This window comes from Gopherus flavomarginatus, chromosome 8 (genome assembly GCF_025201925.1).
Source record: "Gopherus flavomarginatus isolate rGopFla2 chromosome 8, rGopFla2.mat.asm, whole genome shotgun sequence".
Classification (NCBI taxonomy): domain Eukaryota; kingdom Metazoa; phylum Chordata; order Testudines; family Testudinidae; genus Gopherus; species Gopherus flavomarginatus.
The window spans coordinates 157,164-180,434 of record NC_066624.1 but is presented as its reverse complement, the minus strand read 5'-3'; the positions used below and the strand labels follow the sequence as shown (position 1 = coordinate 180,434).

General features: G+C 43.4%; 1 protein-coding gene across 3 annotated transcripts in view; it reads left to right on the top strand.

Annotated features, from left to right (window-relative positions):
• Positions 1–380: 380 nt before the first annotated feature.
• The window catches only part of OGT (O-linked N-acetylglucosamine (GlcNAc) transferase), a 91,014-nt gene continuing 68,123 nt past the window's right edge, over positions 381–23,271 (top strand). Inside the window, exons 1-6 of one of the 3 annotated variants that reach the window (XM_050964896.1) lie at positions 381–596; positions 5,521–5,671; positions 7,093–7,336; positions 10,176–10,244; positions 13,279–13,395; positions 15,268–15,347. In XM_050964896.1, the coding sequence (XP_050820853.1) occupies positions 560–596; positions 5,521–5,671; positions 7,093–7,336; positions 10,176–10,244; positions 13,279–13,395; positions 15,268–15,347 (698 nt within the window). In that variant the 5' untranslated portion in view covers positions 381–559. Of the gene's footprint in view, positions 597–5,490; positions 5,672–7,092; positions 7,337–10,175; positions 10,245–11,844; positions 11,990–13,278; positions 13,396–15,267; positions 15,348–23,271 lie in introns of those variants that run through there. The other 2 variants (XM_050964895.1, XM_050964897.1) reach the window with 2 other exon arrangements.

Sequence of the window (23,271 nt, the reverse complement as noted above, 5' to 3'; positions counted from 1 at the left end):
CACCTACGGGGCGGGGCTCGCGCTCCAATATGCACGCGCCACGGCCCTGCGTCTCTCCTTGACGCGCACCCGGAGTGGTCGCGGGCGCCATGTGCTGGTGAGAGAAGGTGGTAGCGCCTGACGCATGCGCGCTGAGATATCATTTGTCGCAATGGTCTCACGCGGAAGGATAACGAGGTGAGCGGTACATTGTATAAGCGTCTATGGCTCCCTAATCAGGGAGTCCATCGAAAGGAGGCGAGTTATTTCCAGAAACAAATTCATCCTCCGCAATTGGATTTGGTGTCGGCTAGGATTCTATACCATCCGGACTTCCTTTGCTTATTCGGACTATTTTGTGGAAAGAAATAGGTCCGTTAGGAGCCATATGCCCTGGCCGTGTAGCTTCCTCCGCCTCTGCCGCCATTTCTGGAGCCGCCGCCTTAGTGTGAAGGGGGAGCTCGGAGAGGCTGTTGTTCGGTGGCTTGTTCGCGCCTGACTGGATCTCGCCGCGCCCGGGGAGCCCCAGAGCTTCAGCCCGAGGCTCGCCCGCCCAGCCGCAGCCCCGGCGTCTCTCCTGATGGCGACCTCTGTGGGGAATGTGGCTGACAGCACAGGTACCGGGCCTGCGGGGCCGGGGAGGCCGCGCCGTGTCTCGTCTCGTCTCGCTGTGGGGATGCGGGAGACCTGAGATCGCCGCCCTGCTAGGGCGGTGGTGTTGGCGGGGCTGTAGCCCCCGTGTCCCTGGAGGGCCTTGGGGCGGGGCGCTTGCGCAGGCGGGAGAGCCACAGGCCCCGCGACCGCTGTTTGTGGAGGGCCATTTGCAGGTGTTTCCTCTTCCGCCCTCGGAGAGCGTCCCCCCCCCCCCCCCCCGAGGTAAAGGGGTCCGTCTCCCCTGCGGCCGCTGCTCCTTTGGTTCGTCGGCGTGGACAGATTGGGCTGTTGTTAAGAATTGAAGTTTAATTCCAGAGCTCAGTTTTCTGGGGGTTCTTAGCCATTACGGCAGATGTGGTTGTTTTAAAGAGAGCTCAACGGAAATGTAAAGCACTGAGGTGTATGCATTGGCCGTGGGGGAAGGGTTTTCTGCTAGTGAGGAGGACAAGCTAGTACGGAAGTATTCTGTATCCTACCGTGTTGATGTATGAATCACAGTGTCAGCATAAAACACTAGTTAATATAAAAAGAAGGAGGAGTACTTGCGGCGCCTTAGAGACTAACAAATGTATTTGGGCATATTCCCTTTTCTGTTTTGTGACCAAGTGCCCGAGAAGTTTATACTAAATTATTCAGTTTGAAAGGTGGAATTTTCCAGAATCCTGTGTCTGAGGTTCAGTAAGTGTGCATAGAAGAATGCAGTCCCCAGATATTTCACACAGCAACTCAAGGTGGCTCGCTGATCTTGCAAAACAAACAAATTGGGCACACTGAATTTATGTTCTTTCTGTAATAACTTTTGGTAAATAGTATAAATTGCAGGTCTTAAACTGCAATTTGTGGGGGCCACGTTAGTCTAACCTTTTTTTAAGTCACAACTGTTTGCCTTTTTTGTTTTCATATTTCAGTTTTCATCATAGCTTGAATTTCTTGTAAAGCATCAATGAGTGTGCATTTTTTGATGGGTTGTAGAGCCATGATTTAGTTCGTACTTGTATGAAGACTTTATGAAATAGGGCCCAGAAATATTTCCTGGGAAATGCCTGGATCTCTCTTGCTACCTCATCCCCTTAGTTCCAATTACAATTTTCAGGAGTTCCTTTTCTGTACTTTCAGGAGTATGCGTTGAAGTGAACCAAATACTTTATTTCATAAATTGACAGCTTAATAGGAAAATGCTTTTAAAATCTGCTGCTAAGATTGAATCTTTTGCAAGAAAACTAGCTATTGGGGTCTTTTTATATTTGTTTTCTATGCTGGTTATCACTGTATCTGAGCACGTGACAAACATTAATTTATTGTCACAGCATATATTATTCTTGGTCAAGGTCTCTCATAAAGTCAGGTACCCTTTAGAAAACATTTGAATTAGTGTACTTATGCTAGACTATATAAATAATAGCAGGAGAGTTCTGTATGTGGCTGAGAGAGAACTCTTCTGGAATCTACTTAACTATCATTGTTACTTACAGAACTACTTTGAGTTGAAGTGGATTCTCAATGAAGTTATTAATTGCAAGGCTGTGCATTTGTTGGATAAATTGGTGTTAAAGAGAAGAGCTCTGATTTTCCTTTTGGACTCTGATCTAGCTGGCCACCCCACATCCCCTAATACTTGCAAATAGGACCAGTTCCAAAATTTAACAGAAGTGAAGTGGTTGGTTGGCACTAGTGCTCCTGAATTTAATTGGTGGGGAGAAGTGGGGATGTTGCTCATTTTTGAAAGAGTTGGCAAGTGAAGGAAATCTAAGGGTGTGTTTCACCCATTCTCAGGTTAGTAAAATCCATTCTCCCAAGTTGTGGACAAAAGTAAAGCATCTCTGATCCGCTTCCTTGTATTTGTCACCCTCCAGGTCTTACCTGGAGTGCAGTTTTAAGCATGAAACTTAAATGCTTGTTTTTTGACAGACCGTGGTGGTGGTGGTGGTAAAAAATTATATCTAAGTATCAAAGAAAATAAGTAAGCCAGATTACCTTTAGTTTCACAGTTGTAAATCTCATTTCAACATTTCCATCTTGATTTAAAGGCAGTAGTACATAGCAATTGATTTCCTCCTTTTAGCTTTCCTTGTCTGTGCAACTTCAGTAGTAGAAAAATGCTTAACAGCCGGGATTGAAATCTTTTTTTTTTATTAAACCAGGCATCAGCTATTTTAAGGACTGAAACTGAACCAGAGGTAGCAACAATGGGAGCTGGATACCTAACAGTGTGGTCTAGGCCAGTGGTTTTCAAACCTCTTTTCTGGTGACCCAGTTGAAGAAAATTGATGCCTGCAACCCAGTGGAGCTGGGGATTATGGGTTTGGGGGGTGGGAGGGGCTTAGGGTTGGGGTGAGGGCTGGGTATGAGGGGTTCAGGGTGTGGGAGGAGGCTCTGGACTGGGGCAGGGGGTGGGAGGGGTCAGGGCTGGGGGTTCAGGCTTGGGTGGGGCTAGGGATGAAGAGTTTGGGGTGCAGGAGGGGGCTGGGGGTTGGGGCGCAGTTCTGATAGCTCCTGGTCAGCAGTGCAGCCAGGGTGCAGAGGCAGGCTTCCCACCTGTCCTGGCACTGCAGACTGTGTAAATGTCTGAAAGCAGCCAGCAGTAGGTCCGGATCCTAGGTGGCTCTTGCCCACAGGCACCGCGCCAGTGCTCAGAGTGGGGGCAGTGTGTGGAGCCCCATGGGGCCGCCCCTCGCCTAGGAGCTGGGCCTGCTGCTGGCCACTTATGGGGCACAGCGCGTGCCTTAGCTAGGCAGCGGCGATGATGATGGGACCAGAGCCATCGCGACCCAGTGCCTTACATTCTGTGACCCAGTAATGGGTCACGACCCACAGTTTGAAAACCACTGGTCTAGGCAATCCTCTGTTGAGCTTCTTAGTCCTCCACCAGATCAAGTTCCTGGGAAAGGTGCTGTCTTTAGATTCCCCAAGAAGAGTCCAGCTTTCATAGCCTGTGGCTAGTAGTAGGATTAAAAATTTGAAGGGACACTTATTCTTTCAGCCTGTTTTGGAAGTTTGTCTGCGAATAACTTAAGCCAGCTTCTCTTAGAAGCTTTCCAAAGCTGTGTGATAAACTTGAGGGATTCATAGTTGTGTACATGACAACAGTGTTGCTAATTCCACCCTAGGGCAGCATGTCAAAGCTATGAACAATAGGAGACACACTAGAGCTGTCTGTCTTCCCTTGGAAGATAACACTGAATCCGCTTAGCCATCCAAACATGAACGGAGTGTCTCTTTACAATCAGCACTGGAAAGAGTCATTTTTAAATGAAAGATTGAAGGGATACCATCAGTTTGAAATGAGTGAATTAAAAAACTGAGTGAGTAGCTTCAAATGCAGTTAATCTTCTTTTTCTTTCTTTTTTCACAATTTCTTACTTTTCACACAGCAGTATACTTTTTAGATTCTCACAAGCAAGGGAAACTGACTTTTGGGGATTTCTGTGGTATCTATATGCTTCCCTGGTAAATTAGATCTGTTTGAGGTCCCTAGTATTACAGAGGGTTCAGCTGTACTTCGGTTTTACATTTAATAAAATTAAGATCAACCAGGTTATGGTGCAAAATGTTTATGTGCGAAACTGGCTGCACAAGGGTGTTGTAGTGCACCCATTTTTCCAATTATTGTGAAAGTCTTTCATTGGTCTTTCATTTACAGTAATCTTCAGTGTTACGAGTAACAACAGATGGTACAAAATGTTCAGACAGAACTTGATGCAGGGCAACTTTCCTGTTCTCTGGGACAAATGGATTTTTTGATCCCTGCTTAGTAGTAGCCTGATTGTTCATTTTCTATGCCAGGTAGCTGTGATTTCTAGTTGGGAAGAGGATTGCATGATCTTTGTCTCAGAAAGGTGCTATTTTATTTAAACCTTTAAAATATGCATATATACAACAAAAATATTCAAGCTTTATCAAACACGTAAAACTCCTCTTCCTAATCTAACTAGACATTCAAAATTAATAACTCCATCTGCTTAACAACCTTGTCCCCCAGACAGCCTGTCCTTCCTAATGACCCATTCCTTGAAAGACTAGGAGAAATATAGTCTTTAATTACAGCATGCGCTGTCAGTCAAGCCACCCTCAGGATGGTTTTTTGGTTCAGCATAGATGAGATAGGCAGTGTGGGAGGGCAAGGGAAATACTATTTGAGACTTGGTGGCACCATATGAAAACTTTGAAACAAGTTCTAATGGAAAACAAGTCTGTATATGTAGTAAAAGTCTTCCTGTTCCCTTTTATTTCTTGGATTTTTTACATGAAACCTATATCTTTATTTTAAGAATGCTACTGTTCTTGCTGTTTCCCACACAATACTTACTAGAGAAACTGATTATAATATTATGAGCGGGTTCTAGCTTCAGGTGGGGGGAATAAGCAAACATTCAACCTGTTTTCATGCTGAGGTATTTGGTATTAAGGATAGGAAATACAATATTGCAGCAGAAGTCTTTTCAAATAGAATTTCAGTGTGAAGTCTCTTAATTCAGTTTTATACAACCACTGAGTTTTTGTTGTATTATTTAGTTTGATAGTTTTGTATGTCATGAAAAGAGAAGCAGGGAGTAATGACTGATTTTCAGAAGTTCACCAGTTTTTAATATATTGATTATAAATTCTTATTGAATATATTTCCCAACTCTGACTGAGGAAAGAAGACCATTGTAAAGTAGGATTAATTTATATGCTTAGAGATGTTGTAAAAGTATGTTGAAATGAGGGTTTAGGAGTTTAAAATGCTAGACACTCTAGTGCTTTACGTAGTTTCAAGCATTTTCATCCTTTAATTTTACACACCATATTTTTACAACTTTTTTGTTTCCATTTTCTAACTTTTTGTTTTCCCCCCTAAATGTTTTGGTGATTCTCCAGAACCAACGAAACGTATGCTTTCCTTCCAAGGGTTAGCGGAGTTGGCTCATCGTGAATATCAGGCAGGAGACTTTGAAGCAGCAGAGAGACATTGCATGCAGCTTTGGAGACAAGAGCCTGATAACACTGGCGTTCTTTTATTACTATCATCCATTCACTTCCAGTGTCGCAGACTGGACAGGTAGGAGATTTGGAATATCCATTTATACTCTTTGTATTGTTAACACTTCTTCTAGTCTGAAAAAAGAATCTATTAATGCTGTCTGCAGCTTTGAGAAACTTTGTTATAATTCTAGTTAATTTTGTTATCAAAACTGATATTTGAGTCGCTATTTGACTGACAACAGGGAAGATCAAAGCCAAAAACGGAAAAATAATCTATGGTTAGTGCCCTGGTTATGGTGAATAGCATCCCAGACAACTCCAAGGTAGTGTCTGATCTGTCTTCTGGGCCTTTTTTACCACTTTCTGTAGAGGTTGTGTCCAAGGTTGGTAAATTCTGCTCTGTGAAACCATACTCTACCAGTTTGGGAATGGGAGTCTCTGAAATGGCAGTCTTCATGCAAAACACATGAAAGTGTGTTAGCTTTTATTAAGCCTCCTCAGAGCTTTGGGTTTTATGCTCAAAGTAACTGAATTGAAGAAGAGAGAGAGGCGCACATTCCTTTAAATAGCTTAAGTTGGTTAAACATGTGACAGGGATAACTTCTTTTAATGCTATAAATGGACAAATCAGCATCAACTATATGTACCAGGTGCACTCAAAGGCACTTATACATTATTTCTTCTGGTGCTACTTGGACACTAGCTGCTGGCCTGCAACACAGTTGTTTACCTCTGAAATATGTTCCTCTCTTTGGAATCTTTGTGAAATTTTCTCAGCCTCAAGTTGACTCATTGGTGTATTTTTACCTTCATTAATCTTTCTGCTATACCTCAGATGTTTACACGCTTGCTAACTGTTCTAGTTATTGAGATGTAACTAAGTAAATGGTGTGTTTAGAATTATTGCTACAAGCATCTCCTCACCATAGTGCCTTTTTATCATGTGGTTTAGATCAAGTGTAATATTACCCAAGTTTAGAGAACAAAAAGTTTCTATTACACCTCTCTCTGTTACTCTGTCTATTGAAAAGAGTCAGGAAAAAACATTTGTAGGTTGATTGGAAGGAGTGCCAAAGCCTGCACTGCTGAACAGTGTGAATAGAAGTCTTGCAGTGTTTTTGATCCATCAGTGTGAGCTTAGGCTAGAAGATTTGCAAAATTCAATTTACCTCTGACAAGTAATCTGTCTTGAATAAGCATGTAAAATATTGTGAAGTTGGAATAGTGGATTTTGTGCCTGGGTAGATAAAACTTGCTGGATGGTTTGGCAGGATGGCTAGTTGGTTATGTTTGACTGATTTAACTGCAGGGCTTTGGAGCTGTGCTCCGCTCTAGCTCCAGGCAAAAACCTGCCGCTCCACTGCTCTGGAGCTGCTCCAGCTCTGGGCTCCGCTCCAAAGCCCTGGATTTGAGATTGTACTAGTAATTCTGGCTGTAGGCTTGCCTGTAAACCCCGCCATTGGCAAAGTTTGTGTTAACTTGTCTGATTTTCTCCAGGTCTGCTCACTTCAGCACTTTGGCTATTAAACAGAATCCATTGTTGGCCGAAGCCTACTCGAATCTGGGGAATGTGTACAAGGAACGTGGGCAGCTGCAAGAAGCTATTGAGCATTATAGGCATGCGCTACGCCTCAAACCAGATTTCATTGATGGATATATTAATCTGGCTGCTGCACTGGTAGCTGCAGGTGATATGGAAGGGGCAGTACAAGCCTATGTTTCTGCCCTTCAGTACAATCCTGTAAGTAACACTTAGTTCATAGAGCTCTATGTTATACCCCACCATCAAGCACACTGTTACTACAGTACAGATAGAGAAGTCTTTGGTTTACATAATGGTTTGAAGAATTAAGGCTGGTGGTGAAACCCTAACCACAGACTTAGTGCAGGGGTTCTCAAACTTCATTGCACCAATTACTACACGACCCTAAGCTGGGTGACCAAAGCCCAGGCCCCGCCACCCCGTTCCAAAGCCCTTGGGGGTTGGGCGTCAGTTTCAGTCCTGGGCTCCAGCAGCTCTAACGCCAATCTGGCAACCATTTAAAATGGGGTCACTACCCACAGTTTGAGAACTGCTGAAAATGTTCCTAGTGATCAGATTTTTTTACAATTAACATTCTTTTTACAATTTTTAAAAGGCATGACATTCTTTGTTTGCATAAACTTTTTTTTTCTGGGAATGTTCTGTGACTGCTTATTATATACTTAACTGTATAATTGAGTTGTTAAAGGAAATTTCCCAAACAATGACTCTGAAAAAGATTTGGGAGTTGTGGTAAATAGTCAGCTGAATATGAGGTCCCAGGGCAATGCTGTTGCCACAAGGGTTAATTCAGTTCTTAGCTGCATAACCAGGAGAATCTCGAGTAAGAGTAGAGAGCTTGTCTTACTTCTGTAATTGACATTAGTGAGACTGTTGCCAGAATACCTGATTCCAGTATCCAAAATTCAAGGATGTTGATAAATAGAAGAGGATTCAGAGAAGAGCCAGGAGAATGAATAAAGGATTAGAAAACATGCCTTATAGTGGTAGACTCAGGGAACTCAACCTGTTTAGCTTAACAAAGAGAAGTTTAAGGGGTGGCTTGATTAGGGCTTGTGTACACTTAAAACAGTGCATTGGCACAGCTGTAGTGCTTTAATGTTCTCCCATCAGCTTCGTTAATCTACTTCCCCAAGAGGTGGTAGCTATGTCAGTGGGAGATGCTCTTCTGCCAGCATAGGACTGTCTACTCTGGCGGGTAGGTCACTATAACTACATTGTTTGGGGCATGATTTTTTTCCCACATCCCTGAGGGATGTAGTTATATTGACATAGGTTGGTAGCGTAGACCGAGCCTTAGTCTATAAGTACCTACATGGGGACCTGATACTTGATGATAGGTTCTTCAGTCTAGCAGAAAAAGGTATAACATGATCCAGTGGCTGGAAGCTGAAGAAATTCAGACTGAGAATAAGATACACTTTTTTTTTTTACTAAGGATTGTGATAGATTTCCCCATTGCTGGCAATCTTCAAATCAAGATTGATGTTCTAAAAGATATGCTAATTTGGGGAAATTCTGTGCCCTGTGTTATTCAGTAGATCAGACTAGATCAGTGGTCTGTTATGGGTTTGGAACCCATGAATGATTTTAGATTTTTCTAATATGTGATTTGCTATTGATGCCTTTGACTTACAAGGGGAAATTCTGTGAGAAGGAAGAGAGTAGGGAAAAATTGATCTCTGAGAACTAGGGAATGCTGGTCTGTCATTTAATGTCTTTTGAAGTTTTTAAATCATATGGCAAAATCTAAACCTGAAAGTCGTTAAATACTAATTAATCCATACTATGGATTAACAAAATGCAAAAAAGATTAATATTAAACATTTCAGTGTTTCCCTTGGATGGGATCATCTGCTTTAGTGACTTTGTCATATACCTAATGCCAAGATGTTACACTGTTCAGTATCTTTTTAGTCTTCACTAAAGTCTTGCAACCTGACCTGAACCTAACAGAATCAGAATACAGTTTTAGGGTTTGGGTCAGGTCAGAATATAACCTGATCCATTTGGGTCAGATAGGCTCTTTCACCACCTACCCATGCGGTCAGTGTGGCAGTGGCTGCCGGCCCCTCTCCTGCTGGCCACTACAATCTCTCTGTGGAGTAAGACTGATGTAGACTTCTTACTCCACATCATGCACAATACAATGAGGCCATGGTAGCCAGAAGGATCAGGGCATGCAGCAGCTGTTACGTTAACTCTGTGGGCCAGGAGAGCTGGAAACCCCCACCAGGCCAAACCCCAAGGATGAGGAGGGTATGCTGACACGAGTTCAGGGGGAAGGATCGTGTTTGGGTCAGTTCTATAAATGCCTCAGCATACTCAAGTGGGATTTGCATTGGGTTGTGAGTGGATGCTGGAGGTGCCTTGCTCTCCTGGTCCTCCCATTTGCTGCCAAAATAATACTTCAGTTCTGAGTCCTGGCTCTGGTTACAGTGAAAGTAAGAAAATGATAAAATAGGGATAGCAAAGCAGGGGAAATGGGACAAACTACCAAATGAAGGAAAGTGGAAAAGAAATGCTGCCTTAGAGGCAGGGTTACTTTCTGTCTAGGTACTTCAGATCCCATCACAATAGAATCTGAACAAAGCACAGATAATTATGAAGGTATGATTAGGGTGATGGGTTTGAGACCTAAGGTAGTTTTTTGTGATACAGTTCTCCCAAAATTATTTTCACTACTGCTCAAAAGAATTGAGCCCCTTGTACAAAGATGAGACCTAAAAACTTATTTTCTTTGTTTGCTGTTGGTGTGTTTTCATTACTGGAATTGGATTAATTGAGTGCTTCTCTTTGTAGGAGTCACCATATTACTGTTTAACAGTTTGATTACGCACTACATTAAAGATTTTAGGTCTAGAGAAGTCATTAGGCCTCATCTACTTGGTTACGAAGGGTCTTGAATGGTACGATAGAAAGCAATGAGCACTAGGGGATTAGAGAAGTCTAAGCAAAGTTCACTTTCATAAGATCTCTCTGAATAAGTCTCTTCACTCCCAAGTGCAGCTGCTGACAACATGACTTTGATTTTCAGGACTTGTACTGTGTTCGTAGTGACCTGGGGAACCTGCTCAAAGCCCTGGGTCGCTTGGAAGAAGCCAAGGTAGGTGTTCAGTAGAATACATTTAAACATCAATGTTTTGAAAACTTGAACTTTCCACCAAGTCTTCAAATCTGCGTTGATCTGCAAACAATCTGAGAAACTGCTGAAAACTCAAGGCACTGAATTGTCCCAGCGTAGTTGCAGGGCAAGATATGGCACGTCCATGTTAAATGTTGGTTTAAAACAAGAAACGGAACATTACTGAGTCTTTCTGCTGAACTAGACTATCTGATATCATTCTGAAGTCTTGGGCAGGGCCTTCACCATGATCTTATCTGGAAATAAATAACATTCCTTCAAATCTGAGGCTTGCCTGCTGGTGCCAAGCAGAGAGCCTGTGATTTAGCTCGAGATTCCTGTACAATGCAGGTGCTATTGAAAATGCTGCTCTTCTAAAGTCCTTTGCGGCTTGTAAGTGGAGAAGAACCTTATCCAAATGTTTAAAGATTTTATTCTTTAACCTTTCCCCTCACCTTTATAGTGGAAGAAAGGCTAATAAACTATCATAGATGCAGTACATCATTCCCTAAACTTGTGCTTCCATGTCTTCCCCCCAAAATAAAGTATCAGAAGGACAAAGCTGGTTTGTTTGGGAAATGAACTGATTGAAAGAAAACTTGCTAAAGTGGAAAGGTGGCTTCTAGCAGTCTGTGTTTCCCAAACTGAGAATTCGAATACCAACATGGGTTTTAAAGCTCTTGACATATTTAAAACTTTGATTTCAAAACAAAATGGTCTTGTTACAAGCCACCTTACGCGTCCGCGCTGCAGGGGTGAGGAGTGTGGAGAAACCAGAGTGACTTTGGACTTCATGTCTGTCACTCCAAGCCCCACGCGCATGCTAACAAGTGGAGTGTATGAACAGTGTAGCTGTCTATTTGGCTGCAGCACCATTTGGGGAGGGATATTACTTTCAGAACTATCTATTTACAGGGTAGAGGGAGTGCTACTTTAAAGTGCATTGTTCATATTTTTTTCTGACAATTCGGATGCATACTTGTCTAGACCAGCATAATTCACAGTTGGTCAGATCTGAGCTGAACAGATTCTGAAATAGTAGTTCACCAATTGTAAATGTCTTTGAGACACTTGGTTCTCAGCCCACCAAGTGGACAGCTAACATGCATTGCACTTCACTGCAGCTTTAGTGTGACTGGTATAGGCCAAGACACTGCGCCTGCCTTAGGTTGCTGACCTCTTTGTTGCAGAGCTCTGGAGACACCTAGTTTGAAAGTTGTTCTGTTTTTTTCTAAGAACTCATTGAGTAAGAAAAATATCTTGAGTAAATTGCAATGTATTTCTTTGGTTATCAGTGCATTTGAAAGATCAAGCCAGCAAATTCCTTACAGTTTGAACCCAAACTTAATTTCTTGGTAGACATTTCAGAGCCTTTCTTCCAAAAAAAAAGAAAAATGTCCCTGCTGTATGCAATAGCCCTGATTAACCCTCTCCCTTCTGCATGACTCCTATGTTACAGATTGTTCTCGTTCCCATGTTAGACATATCCAGAGAATTTCAATTGCTTTGTTGAACTTTTACTAATGATCTTGTTTTATTTTCTCTCTTGTTTTTGGTTTTTCACCACTGATATTGTATTTAGAAGGTTTCAGGTGGGTGAAACCTCCTATTCCATGCGTAAGGTGCCTCGCTGAAGGGAGCTCGAGGCCTGGATCTAGGGCAGACACACACCTCCTCCTCCTCTTCCAGCAAGGAACGCACCGAAAAGTCACATGATGAGAAATATGGTAACGGGTTTGTAACTGCCACAGCAAAACCATTTGCCTCCATGCCTGAATCTTCTGTCTTGTGGCTTCAGAAACAGCTTAAAATATTTTATTTACAAGCAAGTAATGTAAGAGAATGTTTTATACTACTAGCCACAATTCTTTCAAAGAAATAAAGTAAAAGTAAATTAAGATATTTAAAAAAATAATAATTGGAAATAGTTTATAGTAAAAGCTTCTAACTCTTCTGGTTGTTCATTTTTTCCTTTTTTTCTTCTTTGTTTGGATTGCAGCGTTCTGCTCTTCTGATGATGCGCTGTGATCCTGCAGTAGCGCAAAGGCTGCGCAGCGGTAACGCGCATTGCGTGCGAGTAAGCCCTTGTGAACGGTTGACTAGATGATTAATCTCTGATTGGGCGGCTGTCTGAGCTCCATGCCATACCCTTTTAGATAAAATCGGGTCACCGTTCATTTAGTCCAGTTGTCAAATTTAAGATGGAAGTTTCTACATGGGTCTGTCTGGTAGATTAATGATTCTGGTTGGCCGTTCACTCTATCTTGGGGCAGTCTACATAGCACAGCAATTTGCAGCGATAGCGTGGCGGCGTGCTGTTAGGATGCGCCAGCGACTTCTTGCGCTTGCATTACAGGGACCTAAACCTTCATGCAATTCTGTTATTTGAGGTTTTGAGGCTGAGATGACTCAGTGAAAATATATTCAAGAGGGAGGAGTTGTTAGTAAAAATAGCAGAATAAAATACAACTTGCATACAACTTCTGACTCGGGGAAAGGACAGGTAAGCCTTCAAAAATGTTAACGCCACTTTCAGTAGTTTGCTTCTAGATTTTTTTTTTAAAACATTTTATATACACATCTTTAGAGTACTTTTAAAATCACATACATTTTTCCTGACTTTAGGCCTTTGTGTCAAGGGAAACCAGTTGCTTTATGGAGTAAATTCTTGATAACTCCTAGATTGGGCAGACAAGTCAGAATTAGAAATGATTTGGAAGAAAAATCCTCAGTTCTGTACTAACACTGTTAAGTCCTCAGGTGAATTGGTCTCTGAAGGCATATTACCTAAAGATCAGCATAACTGAAAAATGGTGGGCTTGCACTTAGGTTTTGGTTTGCGCTGGCGCAGGATCAGCCAGCTGTTTACAGTGCATTAGTTTTGGCGCAAGCTAGCCTATACTGCAGGATCACTTTTGGCTGGTTAGAGAAGGAATATTGACAATTATTTTTTTTCTCATTTTTCTTTTTACAAATATTCCCCTTCCTTTCTATCTTTCTTCTTAACTGTTTCAAGGCCTGTTACTTGAAAGCAATTGAGACTCAACCAAACTTTGCAGTAGCATGGAGTAATCTTGGCTGTGTTTTCAATGCTCAAGGAGAAATTTGGCTTGCCATTCATCACTTTGAAAAGGTAACTGTTTATGCCTGTCATGTTCTTCAGTTAATTCCAGTGAGCAAAGAATTGTGTAGATACAAATAAACACTTTTCTAGCTGGGAGAATTATTCAGGTCTGCCTATACTCTACCCAGTGTGGTACATTGTTAATTATTGGTATAACTTAACTCATGAAATACCTATTCACATGTAACGCTGCCCAGTTGACACTGGAGTAGTGTTTTAGAATTGCTGTAATAAGGAATTTTCATAGGTATCAAAGGTGGGAAAATTCTGCTCTGACAGAGTATGGGGTAAGTGGCTTTAATAGACTTTTTCCATCTCTAACGCCTCTGAGAACTGCTTTATTATAAGCATTTCTAAAATGTCATCCTGGTGGTATCTGAGCACTCTTAAATAAAGTTGGATAGTACAATTTCCTGTTCAAGTAGTTTTCTTCAGTTTGCTGTTTCCAAGTATTTCCATTGAGCAGCTTAGGAAAATTACTTTAAACAGATGTACTAATTGCATTTTCCCACGATGTTAAATATTGTTTCCTGTCTGTGTTTCTACCTCTAGATTCGTGTGTATGTGTGTATAATATGTAGTGTGTAACACCTCCCAGTTAACATAATCTGATGATGTGCTGTTTCTCTTCAGATTCGTTAATGGTCTAAATCCGATCCTGTTATATCCTACATGAAAAATTTGTTTTGGCCTCTGTGACATAAACCAAGAATCACAAACAGCAATTATGATCATTCAGCTATTTTTAGTCAGTGTGGTGGTTTTCATATGTGACCTTTAAGTTTTTAGTCTATCAAATGCTTATCTAAAATCTAATCATCTGCATTCTTTATTTTGTATCTTCTGAAACTTGTTAGCATACTTTCAGTTCCTAGTAACGTAATGTACTGGATATGAAGTTGCTAGAATAGCCTTCCTAAGACCAATACAATATTTGCTCTTTTTTACTCTGGTACCAACTCTGTCTCTATAGCATCTAAAAAAAATTGTAGTTGGCTTAGTATTTTGCCACAGGTGAGGGATATGGATTGCATTTCTTAACTCTGTAAGTACAGGAGGGTTGTTTCTTAAAACAGGTAGAGAAATCCTAGAATTGCATTAGTGGCGGTAAAGTAGAGTAAACCCAACTTCAAACAAATCTTTAGGGCACAACTGTGGGGTTGAGGAAAAAAAATCCTTATAGAAAGGGATTCACACCAAAATGTGTGTGAGTGATTCACCCAAACTTGTTTCTAGGATTTCCATTAAATCTCACTGGTTGTAAAGTCATAAACACTTGTTGTCTGTTGCTCCCACGTGCAGAATAGCTGTGCTTCAGCATCACTGTGATGAAGGGACCCCATACAATCTTGCAGATATGAAGAATACTACATGATGAAAGATGTTAGTTTATTTTATAAGATAAAACAACCACAACTGGCATCTGTTGGAATCCATTTTGACAGGCAAGGGATTGTATGAACATGGAGATAATTAGGTCGGGGTTGATACAGGGATGAGATTCTGTGGCCTGTGTTGTGCAGGAGTTCTTCTGACCTTAAAGTCTATGATTCTATATGTTGGTAGGCCAGTTTAGGGAAGCTCGTACTGTTGTGTGTTCTGTGGATAAAAATAGGACTTCAGTCCTCACTGTAGTCAATCCAGCATCTTTCACAGTGCTAAATTCACTCCAGAAAGCAAGCAGAAATATGTTGTGTATATTAGCTTTTTATGCTTACCTTTAATCTTCCTTACTAATTAGTTTGTTTATAGAATCCTTTAAATAACTGTTTACAGATTGGGTTATCCATTAAATAAATATTAACTTTGGGTTTCTTAGGGTATGTTTAAGGTGTGTGGTAATGTTCAAAGCTTGTAAGTTACCTTTTTTAATATCTTCAGGCTGTGACGCTTGACCCAAACTTCTTGGATGCTTACATCAATCTGGGGAATGTTCTGAAGGAGGCAAGGATATTTGACAGGTAAGCATATAACATCCCTTCAGCAGCCAGTCAGATGCTTAACCAAACATGGGCTTCTAATTTAGAAAGCTTTTCTTTCTTAAATCATTGCCTGTAAAGACTGCAATTCAAGGAGAAACATGCTCTTGATATGCAAGCTTGGAGCTTCCTGGGGAGCAGAAATTTAGCCTTGTCTGTCACTGCCCCTGTCGGTATCCCTCTTGTGAGATCTTAGGTTTTCACCTCATTGAGACTTTTCTGCTCCATTGTAGTTGACTTGTGTTCATAGAATCATAGATGTGTAGGGCTGGAAGGGACCTCAAGAGGTCATAAAGTCCAGGCCCTTGTACTGAGGCAGAACCAAGTAAATCTAGAGTCTAGACCAGTGGTTTCTAAACTGGGGTTTGTGAAATGCTGCAGGGGTTCTCATGGGGAAAAAATTCCCTAATGGGGGACAGAGCTGTCCCTAGGGACCCTGGGCAGCATGGGACCAGCAGCCTGGAGCCGCTGGCCTTCCAAGAGCTAAGCAGATCAAAGCAAGCATATCTATTACACTGGAGTGATTTAAAATTCATGACTCCTTATAAGAAATGGAAAGGGAGGTGGATATTTTTTGCTGTTTTTAAAATTAAATAGGCAGCTAGTATTATTTTTAAAATTATGAAGAACAAGTTTAAGCTTTGTTATAATGTGTGTTGTTTGCCTGGACTGCTCAAGACCTGAGTGCTTGTGTAGGAGGAACTCTTTGAGTTGGCTTCTTAAATACCTTCATGCTGTTTCACATCTGATACTCCTTGATGAAACATAGGAGCCTTGTCTTATAACAAGCTTATTCAAGCTATGAAAGTGAGACCTTGGAAGAAGGTTGACATTTCCATAGTGTAATAAATTCTGTAATGATGCACATTATTTATTATTATTAAATAAGCATATCATAAAAACAAATTTTGTATTTCCAAGATCACTGCTTTTATCATTTATATTCAGGTAAAGGAGAAAATCCTTGGAAATATTAATTTTTTGGGAGGGGGTTCGTGAGACTTGACATTTTAGTGAAAGGGGTTCACAGGTTGTTCAAGTTTGGGAACCACTGGTCTAGACCATCCCTGACAGGTGTTTGTCCAATCTTCAGTGATGGGTATTCCGCAGCCTCCCTTGGAAGCCTGTTTGAGAACTTAGCTACCCATATGGTTAAACCTTTTTCTAATATCCAACCTAAGGGTATGTCTACACTACAGGATTATTCCGATTTTACAGAAACCAGTTTTTTAAAACAGATTGTATAAAGTCGAGTGCATGCAGCCACACTAAGCACATTAATTCAGTGGTGTGCGTCCATGTACCGAGGCTAGTGTCGATTTCCGGAGCATTGCACTATGGGTAGCTATCCCATAGTTCCCGCAATCTCCCCTGCCCCTTGGAATTCTGGGTCCAGATCCCAGTGCCTGATGGGGCAAAAAACATTGTCGCGGGTGGTTCTGGGTACAGCCTCACCCCTCCCTCCGTGAAAGCAGCAGACAACCGTTTCACGCTTTAAACACTTTGCGCGTTACCGTGCAGTCTATGCTGAACCAGGACCTGCAAAACCAGGCGAGGAGGAGGCGGCTACGGCAGCGCGTCAATGAGTGATGAGGACATGGACGCAGAATTCTCTCAAACCTGCGCTTTGGAGATCATGCTGGTAATGGGGCAGGTTCTAGCGATTGAACGCCGATTTTGGGCCCGGGAAAGAAGCGCAAACTGGTGGGACCGCATAGTTTTGCAGGTTTGGGACGATTCGCAGTGGCTGCGAAACTTTCGCATGCGTAAGGGCACTTTCATGGAGCTTTGTGACTTGCTTTCCTCTGCCCTGAAACGCCAGAAGACCAAGATGAGAACAGCCCTCACAGTTGAGAAGCGAGTGGCAATAGCCCTCTGGAAGCTTGCAATGCCAGACAGCTACCAGTCAGTCGAGAATCAATTTGGAGTGGGCAGATCTACTGTGGGGGCTGCTGTGATGCAAGTAGCAAAAGCAATCATTAAGCTGCTACTACGAAAGGTTGTGACTCTGCGAAATGTGCAGGTCATAGTGGATGGCTTTGCTGCAATGGGATTCCCTAACTGAGGTGGGGCGGTAGATGCAACACACATCCCTATCTTGGCACTGGAGCACCAGGACACCCAGTACATAAACCGCAAAGGGTACTTTTCAATGGTGCTGCAAGCACTGGTGGATCACAAGGGACGTTTCACCAATATCCACGTGGGATGGCCGGGAAGGGTTCATGACACTTGCGTCTTCGGGAATACTACTCTGTTTAAATGGCTGCAGCAAGAGAATTACTTCCCAGACCAGAAGATAACAGTTTGGGATGTTGAAATGCCTGTAGTTATCCTGGGTGACCCAGCCTACCCCTTGATGCCATGGCTCATGAAGCCATACACAGGCAGTCTGGACAGTAGTCAGGAGTTGTTCAACTACAGGCTGAGCAAGTGCAGAATGGTGGTAGAATGTGCATTTGGCCGTTTAAAGGCGTGCTGGCGCACATTACTGACTTGCTCAGACCTCAGCCAAACCAGTATCCCCTATATTATTGCTGCTTGCTGTGCGCTCCACAGTTTCTGTGAGAGTAAGGAGGAGACCTTTATGGTGGAGTGGGAGGCTGAGGCAAATCACCTGGCTGCTGATTACGCACAGCCAGACACCAGGGCGATTAGAAGAGCACACCAGGAAGTGGTGCGCATCAGAAAAGGTTTGAAAATGAGTTTAATCATGGGCCAGGGTACGATCTGACTGCTGTTTGTTTCTCCTTGATGAAGCTCCCCCCCCTTGATTGACTCATTCCCTGTAAGCCTCCCACCCTCCTGTTTCAATTTACAGCTTGCTTAAGGAAATAAAATCACTATTGTTTAAAAATCATGTATTCTTTATTAATTCATTATAAAAAGAGGGAGAGAACTGACAAGGTAGCCCGGGTGTGATTTGGGAGGAGGATAGGAGGGAAGGAAAAGGCCACTAAAAAAATTTCAAAGTAATGACAGCCTTTTGGTTGGGCTGTCCACGAGGGTGGAGTGGGCGGGTGCACGGAGCCCCCCCCTCATGCATTCTTACACGTCTGGGTGAGGAGAATATGGAACATGGTGAGGGATGAGAGTGGTTACACAGGCTGCAGTGGCACTCTGTGATCCTGCTGCTGTTCCTGAAGCTCCACCAGATGCCGAAGCATGTCAGTTTGATCACGCAGCAGCCCCAGAGTTGCATCCCGCCACCACTGATCTTCCTGCCTGCACCTCTGATCTCAAGCATCCCTCCTGTCCTCTCGTTCAGTGGCATCTTTCCTGTAATTTGATACCACATCCTTCCACTCATTCAGATGAGCTCTTTCATTGCGGGTCACTTCCATGATTTTCGAGAACGTTTCGTCTCGCGTCTTTTTTTTTTTTCCACTGCCTTATCTGAGCTAGCCTTTGGGATGGAGTAGGGAGGCTTGAAAAATTTGCAGCTGCATGAGGGAGGGAAAAAAGGGATAGAAGTATTTAAAAAGATACATTTTACAGAACAATGCTTATACTCTTTCACGGTGAACAACACTATTCACCTTACATAGCACATGTGATTTCACTACAAGGTCGCATTTTGCATCTTAATATTGAGTGCCTGCGGCTCTGGTGTTAGAGAGATCGCAGACGCAGGTCCGGGCATCAGAATTCAGCTTACATGCATCCATGGTAAGCCATTGTCTTTTGGCTTCTGCAACCTTCATATACACAGTGCCCTCCTTTCCCAAATACCAAGCAAAGCCCATTAAGTGCTTCTTCTTTCCTGTTAACATGCAGCAGCAGAAACCGCCCCCCCCATCCAATTCTGTGATGATCGCTTTACCCTTCCCCCCACCGCGTGGCTGGTATCATGGAAGATCACTGCTAGCCAAACACGAAAAAGCTCAGTGCCAATCACCCCCTTACCCCCTCCCGCTTGGCTGTCTGCAAGGAAGGATTTCTTTTAAGCAACAGGCAAACAGCCCAGTAGGAATGGCCATCTCTGTCCCCTTAATTAAATTCCTGAATTTCAACTAGGTTACCATGAACGATATCACTCTCCTGAGGATAACACAGCGAGATAAAGAGAGGATCTTGCTTGAATGCCAGCAAACAGCGGGACCATACGCAGCTAGGCTTTGTCATGCAGTGATCCCAGATTACTTGCTACGTGCATGGTGTGGTCAAGTGTGCTACCATGGAGGACGGAATAAGGCTGCCCTGCCCAGAAACCTTCTGCAAGGTTTCTGGGCAGGAGAGCTTCATGGAGATATCTCTGGAGGATTTCCACTCCATCCCCAGACATGTTAACAGACTTTTCCAATAACTGTACTGGCCGCGAATGCATCCTAAGTCCTCAGGGCAAATTAATCATTAAAAAACGCTTGCGTTTAAACCATGTTTTATATTTACAAAGGTACACTCACCAGAGGTCCCTTCCATGGCTTCATTGTGTGGGATAGTGGCTTGGGAGGGTAATTCCGTCAGGGTGAGATCAAGCTCCTGGCTGTTAGGGAGAACGAAGTGCTGTGAGCTCTCTGCAAGCTCTTCCTCCTCATCTTCCCCATCAGCAGAATCCTTAGCCATGGCTGAGATTACCACCCTCACCTTGGAATCCACGGACAGGGGTGGGGTAGTGGTGGGGGACCCCTCTAGAATTGCATGCAGCTCAGCGTAGAAGCGGCATGTTTTCGGCCCTGCCCTGGACCTTCCGTTTGCTTCTTAGGTTTTCTGGTAGGCTTATCTGAGCTCCTTAAGTTTCACACGGCACTGTACTGAGTCCCTGGTGTGGCCTCTGCATCATGGCCTTGGAAATTTTTTCAAATGTTTTTTCATTTCGTCTTTTGGAACGGAGTTCTGTTAGCACGGAATCCTTTCCCCATATAGTGATCGGATCCAGTACCTCCCATGCGGTCCATGCTGGAGCACTTTTTCGATTCTTAGGAGACTGCATTGTTACCTGTGCTGATGAGCTCTGCGTGGTCACCTGTGCTGGTAAGCTCTCCACGCTCGGCAAACAGGAAATGAAATTCAAAAGTTCGCAAGGCATTTCCTGTCTACCTGGCCAGTGCATCCAAGTTCAGATGGCTTTCCAGAACGGTCACAATGGTGCACTGTGGGATACTGCCCGGAGGCCAGTACCGTTGATGTGCGGCCGCACTAACCCTAATCCAACATGGCAATACCAATTTCAGCACTACTCCTCTTGTCGGGGAGGAGTACAGAAACCGGTTTAAAGAGCCCTTTATATCGATATAAAGGGCCTCGTTGTGTGGACCGGTGCTGGGTTAAATCGGTGTAATGCTGCTAAAATCGGTTTAAACGCGTAGTGTAGACTAGGCCGAAATCTCCCTTGCTGAAAATTATGCCCTTTACTATTTGTCCTGCCTTCAGTAGATATGGAGAACAACTATTGTCCTCTTTCTAACAATGCTTAACATTATCAAGTCCCCCCTCAGTCTCCTTTTCTCAAAACTAAACACGCCCAAGTTTTACTTCAGCCTTTCCTCTTAGTCATAGGTCATGTTTTCTAAACTTTGTCACTTCCTGTTGCTCTCTTATGAACTCTCTCCATTTTGTCCACATCTTTCCTAAAGCGTGGTGCCCAGAATTGTCCCACTACTCCAGCTGAGTCCTCACCATTGCCGAATAGGATGGGAGTGTTACCTCCTATGTCTTATATACAATAGTCTTGTTAATATGCCCCTGAATATTAGCCTTTTTCATAACTGCATCACATGCTAGACTCATTCAGCTTCTAATGCATTATAATTCCCAGATTCTTTTCAGTGTTACTGCCACCTACCTAGTTATTCTTCGCTTTGTAGTTGTGCATTTGTTTTCCTTGCTAAGGGTAGTCCTTTGCACCTCACTGAATTTCCTCTTGTTGATTTCAGAGAAGTTATCTAATTTGTCAGTTGGTTTGAATCTAATCCTGCCCTCCAAAGTGCTGCAACCCCTTCAAACTTGTTGTCATCTGCACATTTTATAAGCATACTCTCCACTTCTTCACCAAGTAATTAATGAAAAATATTGAGTAAGATAGGACTGACCCCTACAGAATCCCACTATGTACACCGTCCTAGTTTGACAGCGAGCCACTGATGATTACTCTTTTAGTCTTTCAACCAGTTGTGAACCCACCTTATAGTAGCTTCATCTAGACCGTATTTCCCTTGTTTGCTTATGAGACTGTCAAGTGGAACTGTGTCAAAAGCCTTTATGGAAATAAAGGTTTATCATGTCTACTCCGTTTTCTCTATTCTCCAGGCCAGTAACCCTGTCAGAGAAGGAAATTCAGTTGGTTTGGCATGATGCATTCTTGATGAACCCATGCTGTCGATTCCTTGTAACCCTATTATCCTCTAGATCAGGTGTTGGCAACTTGCGGCATGCGTGCCAAAGACGGCATTCGAACCAATTTTTAATGGCACACTGCTGTCTGCTGCCTGCCAGAGTCCTGGTCCCACTAAGACCCTCCGCCCACCGTTCTCTCCTGTGGGAGCAGGAGGCAGAAGCTTGGTCCTTCCAGCAGCCAAGCTCCCCCCTCCCCTGCTTCTTCCCCCAGTGTGCTGCTTTCCTGCCCCTCCTCCTCTCCTTTTCTGCACCGATCAGCTGATGGCCCTTGTGTGTGTGGGGGCGGAGCGGAGCAGCATGCTCGCTGCTCTGGGGAGGAGGCAGAGAACAGGTGGGGACAGACAGGGCGCTGGGGAAAGGGATGGAATCGGGCATATCCCCTCCAGCCCCTTGCTGTGAGCCGCTCATGGCAGGATGCTGGGAGCACCCCCCATGAGCTGAGAACCCCAGTCCTCTTCCCTGACCCCTGCACCCCCCCCAACCCCAGCCCTGATTTCTGCACCCCCCACATACTCAGCCATCCCCCACCCTGACTCCTGCACCTCCTCACACACCTCCAGCCCCTGTTCTGACTCCTGCACCCCCCACACATACCCAGCCTCCCCCCCACTCCATGCCCTGACTCTTACATCCCCCCGCATCCCCACCCTGAGCACCAAACGGGAGCTTCTGCACCTGCCACCTGCACCCCTGGTCTGGGGTCCCGGCTGCCGACCCTTCTCAGTGTGCTGCCCATTTGGTCCCAGCTGCTGGCCTCTTACCAGCCAGGGTCCCGCAGGTCCCGCTCAGCCCGCTGCCGAACTAAATGAACGGAACCCCAGGCTGGCAGTGGGCTGAGTGGGCCAGCAGCGTAAGATCAGCATTTTAATTTAATTTTAAATTTAAGCTGCTTAAACATTTTGAAAACCTTGTTTATTTAAATACAGCAATAGTTTAGTTATATAATATAGACTTAGAGAGAGACCTTCTGAAAAACGTTAAAATATATTACCGGCACGCGAAACCTTAAGTTAAAGTGAATAAGTGAAGACTCGGCATACCACTTCTGAAAGGTGGCCAACCCCTGTTCTAGATGGTTACAAATTGATTGATTGTTTAATAACTCGTTCCAGTGCCTTACTGGATATCAAAGTTAGCCTAACTGACCTATAATTCCCCGGGTCCTCTTTGTGCATCTTTTTAAAGATAGGTACTGTTTTGCCTCTCTCCAGTCCTCTGGGACCTCATCTGTCCTTCATGAGTTCTCAAAGATAATTGCTGTTAGTTCTGAGGCTGCTTCAGCTAGCTCCTTAAGTACTCTAGGATGAATATCCTCAGGCCCTGCTGATTTTGTATTTAACTTTTCTAAATATTCTTTAATCTGTTCTTTCCCTATTTTGGCTTGCATTTCTTCCCGCTTGTTAATATTGTGTTGAGTACTGGTCACCATTTCATTTTTTAGTTAAGACTGAAGCAAAATAGGCATTAAATACCTCAGCCGTCTTGATAACAGGAAAGGAGAGCTAATAACGGATGTTAAGTAGAGGGCTTACAGTTTCCCTTTGTCTCTCTTAATCTGAATATATTTAAA